This window comes from Trypanosoma equiperdum, assembly GCF_001457755.1.
Source record: "Trypanosoma equiperdum strain OVI genome assembly, contig: ctg_1276, whole genome shotgun sequence".
Classification (NCBI taxonomy): Eukaryota; Euglenozoa; class Kinetoplastea; order Trypanosomatida; family Trypanosomatidae; genus Trypanosoma; species Trypanosoma equiperdum.
This window is the reverse complement of record NW_027123256.1, coordinates 1-6,456: the sequence shown is the minus strand read 5'-3', so window position 1 is coordinate 6,456 and position 6,456 is coordinate 1. Positions and strand designations below refer to the sequence as shown.

The 6,456-nt window shown below is 40.1% G+C and overlaps 1 protein-coding gene and 1 pseudogene across 2 annotated transcripts; both read right to left on the bottom strand.

Annotated features, from left to right (window-relative positions):
- Positions 1–154: 154 nt before the first annotated feature.
- TEOVI_000820200:pseudogene lies at positions 155–1,299 on the bottom strand (annotated as a pseudogene). Its single transcript is given in 2 exon segments — positions 155–517; positions 520–1,299. Coding segments are annotated over 2 exon segments (1,143 nt in total).
- Positions 1,300–3,387: 2,088 nt separating this feature from the next.
- TEOVI_000820100 (uncharacterized protein) lies at positions 3,388–4,479 on the bottom strand (the record flags this gene model as incomplete). The annotated part of the gene is made up of 1 exon (XM_067220982.1): positions 3,388–4,479. One exon carries the CDS (start codon positions 4,477–4,479, stop codon positions 3,388–3,390), a length of 1,092 nt encoding a protein of 363 aa, XP_067077083.1.
- Between the last annotated feature and the right edge of the window lie 1,977 nt (positions 4,480–6,456).

The following is a 6,456-nucleotide window of genomic DNA, read 5'->3' as shown; positions in this document are numbered from 1 at the left end:
TCCCACTTACAATCCGGAGATTTGCAATCTTTTTGTTCTTTCCCTTTCCATTTGAAGCTGGTGTCCCTGCAGATCCATCTCCTGTTCCTGCTCCTCCTTGCTTTGTCTGTTCCTCTCCATCTTTAGGTTTGCACTCCCCGTTGCTTTTGCCAGTTGCATTCTCATCCCATTTGCGGGGCTCTTTGCAGTCGGTTTTTGATTGGTGTTTTTTGCAGTCGTTTTCCGTTGTTTTCTGTTTTTTAGATTCCGGTTGTGCTGGTGCTAGTGTTTCTGGCCGTAGATTTCTAGCGTTGATGTAGGATTGGACTGCTGTTTGTGTGTGTGCCTTTGCCCGCTGTAGTAGTTGCTCGTTCGCTTGTTGTTGCCTTGCAAGCTGGGAGAGTTTGGCAGCTGCAGTTTCCAGATGTATTAGCCAGGCGACAGGTAGTATGCCTGTGGCTAGGTTGTCTTTGTACAGAACACAGCCTGGTTGCGCTCCAGCGTTGCATTGGGCCGCGGCTTTGCTGCCTAGTATGTTTTTGCCGCCGTGCTCGCTTTTTTGTCCCGCCAGCAGCGTGGCAAAAATTGAGTTACTGCCGCTGCGATTGTTGCTTGCGACGCCTTATGCGCCGCTGTTTTGTGGCACTTTGGTTTCAACGCATTGAACACTGTTGTCGCTGCTGCTTGGTTGCTGTACTCGAGGGAGTTGCTGAAAGCTGTGCCCGTGCATGAGTTACTATTTCCGGCGGTGTTAGAGCAGAGGCAAACCATATCGTTGGTTATCGATTTGCCGGCGTTTGAGTTCGCTTGGTTGCTACCGCCGCAACCGGTGGTCGGTGTGGCGTCAAATGTCTTCGTGCCCGCTGCGTCAAGGCTTTTCGGTTGCCCATACGCCGCAGTACGAAGTTCGTCTATTACAGCCTGCTTTGTTACTTCAGTTTTTAGTAAAGTTAAAATTGTTTCCACTGCTCTTAATGATACGTTTACTGCTTCTGATGCAGCGTTTCGGTCATGTGATTTCTGCGGTCTTTTGAGTTCTATTTCTAGTATTTTATGTTTTCCGCCTTGTACTAGTTCCTTAGCTTGCTGACACTTGTCCTTGTAGGTTTTCCATGGCTCCTTTGCATCCCTGGCTGTATCCGGTGTTTTGAAGTCTTGGTCGTAAAAGCTGTCTTCCGCTAATGACATGTTTATCCGGAGTAGTTCTCCTAGCTCCGATTCTATGTTCGCCTTATAATCAATTTCTTCGATGTCTGGGTCCGCTAAGGCTACATTTAGTGCGGTTCATAGAACACCAAAAGCGTGAGCATTGCCATTAGCTACCGCTATTGCCGTCCTTCCTACAATGATTAGTGCAACTAGGGCACTTGGCATCAGTTGAAACATATGCACGGTATTACTATTTTGTTTAACTGCTGCTTCCAGTTGTGGCGTCAACTTCCACGAGGGTGAAGATGAGATGAAATTCAGGATGTATTTAGTGGTATGAGTTGAATAGTTAATTCGTAAAAATGCGATTTAACAAATGTCGATTAATGTCAAAATGACGATAGGCTTATCCTTGGCTAAATACAAAATTTCAGAGCCCACTTTTCAGCAAATCTTAAACCTTGTTTTGCGAAGGTATTGCAGTTTTAAGTCCAGGTTCATTCCTTCTAAAGTTATATCTGTTGCATATACTGCTCTTTTGGTTCAATGTTTTAAATTTAAAAACACAGAATGCATTTCTTTGCCTTAAATTCAAAGCTTATGGCTTTTAATTCGATCTATCTGCTGCTATCTCTGGGGATCGAAACCCCGATTCAGTAACAATATAATGTCTTTTTTGTATTCACACTTTAAATTGAATTGTCGGAAAATGAGTTCAGGTTTTTGAAAGGATCAGCTCATGATTCTGTACTTTGAGACACATATTATCGTTAATATTTTGTTACAACTTGTTTGTCTTCTTTATCAATTGCGGAGCGGCCTTAATACTATAATACGGGTCACTTGCTCACAAAATGGTGTTAATTTCTCGCCCATATACAAATAAGGAATCGATTGCACCTCAACAGAACCTCTTTGTACCTCATACAAAACTCCTCTGACAATTCATGTATACGCTACTGTGAGAAGTATCGGAGTCTTTATCCTTATTTTTTTCCCATCTCTAATACAATAGTAGTCTTAGTTTTAAAATTATCCTCACGATAATACCATACTTTTACCACAAATATTGGTGCTTCTTACTATATATAATTAGAATAAGACTTTGGCATTACTTCACTCTAATCCATTTTCTTTATCCTTTTCATGCTTCTGCTTTCTCTTCTGCTTCTTCTTCACTGCAGGATCTTAATATTCTTATCATATTAAAAATAACAGTCATCAGCGTACCAAATATTGCACGTATAACTTTTTGAGTTAAATACGGACTACTGTCTCCTCCTGTATTATTTCCTTCTTTTTTTTTACTGTATTGTCGTGTAAGCTGCCATTTATTTCTGTATTTGTCTAATGTTTTTGTCTACTGCATTTATTACTGCATATAACGTAACTAAGCCATTTGACCAGCGCAGTGGACGCTCTGTTCCCCTTATTATACCATCCATCCATTCCTTTGTGTGATTATGGGCATTTTCATCTCTGTATCGGAAACTGCGATAATCATTCTCTCCCTATTTGTATTTCTCCCTTTCCTTAAATAATAATATTCCTGGAGCTCTCCTACTCACTCAGTCGCTTACTCCTATTGTACCTTTGTGTTTGTTTCTAGTGCTTATATCTTCTATAAGCTTACTCTCCACCACTCTCATTATAATATCGGTATGCACACACTCAAAACATTCTCCTATTATTAACCTTACTATTATAACCCTAAGTAAAATCCATAAAATAATAAAATATATAAAACAAAATAATTAGAGTAACGGTCATTTTTCATGCTCTATCACCATACTACTTTGCACCAGCCGTCGACTAACATATAAAATTTATAAAATTTCAGATTTTCATGTTTTTAAATTTTCAATATTTTTACATTCTCACAAAAATGCAATTAAATATATCAAATTTAAGAAATGTTATTACATTTTAGAAAATTCTTCCAAAGTATCAAATTTTCTTAAATTCCATAAAATTAAGCAAAATCATGAAACTTTTATAGAACCATAACTGCTAGCAAAAGAGGGGCCTTGTTAATGACAAAAGAATTGCTTGCTGTGGTGTTTGTTTTACCATTTGTCTCTGTTTCTTTTACCCCCTCTTTAGCCTTGCACTTTCCTTCTTTAAATTCACATCCATTCTTTTTGTTGCATTTATCTTTGTCAGTTTCTGCTTTGCATTCTTTATGTATTTGCTCTGCTGATTCTTCAACAGTGGGACACGCTGCTTTAGTTTCACTGTTGCTTTTCCCTAAACTCAGTGTTATAGCTGAAGCAAGGTCTGAGTCGGAGTTAATTTGTTCAATTTTTTTGGCCTCTCGAGTTTTGCCGCCGGCGTAGGTGGTCGTTGTATGTTGTACCTGTTGCCATATTTTTTTTGAAAGTCAGTTGGTTCAGTGCCGTAGTTGGCTTTTATTTTTGCAGCCTGTTCCTTTTGTTGTTCCGAGCTTAGTGTGGTTCCGGTGGCGATGCCCAATACTTCTTGTTTAATAAAATTTGTTAGTGTGTCCTTGGCTGTGAAAAACGTACTATCTTCGAAGGTGGTTATTGTATTGAGTTTGTTTATGGCGGCTATCACTGCAGTCTGGTTTTCGTTGATGTTGTCCGGCGTGATGAGCTGGTTGAGTATTGCTCCAGCGCTGATTCGCTTGTAGTTTCCGTCATTTCCTAGAGGGCTTGCCTGAGTTGCAAGTACAGTTTGCCCAAGTTCTAGTTGCGCCCAGATCTTGTCGGCGCTTGAGACGCCGCTACAAGCTGTTTCGAGCGCCCTGGCGCACGTCATCGACAGCCCTGCGTGCAATTTTAGGTCTTTAAATTTTAGATCCTTTGCAGTCGCCAGGTGTCGTCCTGTGTTTTTCATTTCCTTCGACTGCTCTGCGCAGGCCCCTGGGCTATGTTGTGTTAAGGTTGTGGTCGCGAACGTGGCTTTCTCCCATGCTGTTTCGCCTGTCCCTATTAGTGAGTTCTCGTGTGGTGTTATGGAAAGTCTGTTTAAGGTTTGGTAGTGAACTGCCAGGTGCTGCAGTCTTGTTATTGCTGCCATTATTGTCGGGCTTGCTGTTGCTAGTGCCGTTGCTTGGTTAGAAAGTTCCTCCGTTGCTATTGCCGCTAGCGGTGCCAAGTAATTGGGTTTGGCGCTTTCTGATGCTGCCGCCGCTAGAAGACGTAGTGTTGTTTTAGCGTTTGTGTTTACTCTTTGGATCTTTGTTTCTAGCAGCTCTGACAGATGGCTTGCTAGGTTTGTGGCGCGCATTTCACACTGGCAAGCCGTCGTGCACTCCTGCAATTCGGCGTTGCATTGTACTGCTGCTACCGCTAGAAACAGTAAAAATTTTCCCGCGGCTGGGGCTTGCATCGGTGTTTGTAAAAGATGACGGCTTGAAAGTCTACTGAGACATGTTAGAAAGACGATAGAATGCTAGCTGTTGTTAATTACATGGAAAAGCATTTTTGTCTTCAGCCTTTTTTTTCGTGTTCAAACGAAAATGGAGCCATGGCATGGGCGGTATCATGTTTTGTTTTGAGGGAAAGGAATATGCCAGTAACTATTTTGATGTGTGCTTTACCTTATTGAGGCTGTCTGGTAACCTAGCGTGCCGGTTTTTCCGACGTTTGTTTACCAGGTTCTGAGTTTTACTGCCACCGCTGTTAAATAAATGAAGCGAGTTTTGACCCAGTACCACCGCTAGTGTTTGCCTTTTAAGTGCAGCGATTGCCGCTTTTTTTCGGTTTGGCTGTGTTGATAGTTTTTGGTTGACGGGACGCTCTTCATGACATGTTGAAATAAACAACAAACCAACTTCTTCCCAATTCGTTTTATGCTTTTCTCTTGCATAAACTACGTATCCCATACTGATCCTGTATATTTAAAAAAAAACACACCTACAAGTAGTAAATAGTGTTCATGAATTATTTTTCTTAGAATCAGTTTTCTTGCTAGGTAAACTGTTTGTCTCAGTAAGCCTTGGTTAAAATTTAGCGACGTCGTCTGTCACACCACCCGTTCCCACCGACATGCTGCTCTCTTGATACTCCATCAAGAGATATCTTCATACTCAGGGTTTGCATTATGGACCCGCTTCTATAAAAGAAAAAGATGCAAAAAATCTATAAATACACGAGCTTCTGCGCTCTCTGAATCTGAATAAAAGTTACTGCAGACTGCATTTTCGCGTGTATCAGGGCTCAGATTAAAAAGCATTCTGTTAAGACTCAGTATTATACTTTCAATAAAAACCTATACCATTCTATATTTCTATCTATGATACTTGAAATTAATGGTTGTTACTCCCTTCTCTCATCTGTTCAATTGCCTGTGTTGGCTTCACTTTTCATAACAAGGTAGCGCCGTCGCTATCGCGGAAAGGATTGATGTTGTGTCACTGTTTGTGACGATGTGGCTCAGCTTTGGTGCATTACCGCTTACCAATAGGAAATTTGTGGTACAATAGTACTATTCTTGTATTTTTCTTTCTTAATGGGCGTTTTTAGCGGCATAAGTGACAACTCTTACATGAATTACTCAATTCATAAAGGACATAATATTTGGTCAATGCCCTAATATGAAATTGAATGCATTACGCCATTTACCCTCTCCACTTTACAAAATTAGAGCGTGTGTTGATAGATGCGCTATTTTAAACAGCTCCCACGTCTTTGTGACCCTTTTTCTGTAAATAATAATCCATTCGTAATTCCAGTTATAAAAACGGTGTACAGACCATATTATTTCGAAGGTCTCGAATTTTAGTGTTTATTACTATATATGATAAACAACCTTCGACATTACCTCACATTTAGCTAATTTCTCTCTTTCTTTCTCGTTTCCAAATGATCTTTTTTCTTCTTTTCATCTGGATATTAAGACCAATCACCAGATTAAAAACCACGGTCTCCACAATTTTTCGGTTGAATTTCTACGTTTCGAAGGAAATGTGGTGCACAATTTCCTGTTGTATCATTTTCTTTCCCACTTTCCTGGGTTGAGTATTATCTTTTTTCTCTCCGTTTTTTTTCTTCTTTCACCGTCTACTGTTTTTTTTTTAAATAACATTGCAGCCCCATTAAACTTGTACACAAGATTCCTTCTCTTTATAATTTTGTTCTCTATCACTTTCTTGTGTGTGATGATGTCCATATTCTATCTCCATTTCTCCCCGTATGTCTGTTTGTGTTTCCTTTCATACTATTCCTCGCGTTCTCTCTCTTACTCAATGTCCCAGTTACTTATTCCCATTACACACTTTCCACTATTTTAAGTGCTTATATCTTGGGGGTTCATTCGTTCTTTACAGCCGCTTTTATTATAATATTAGTATATACATACTCACAA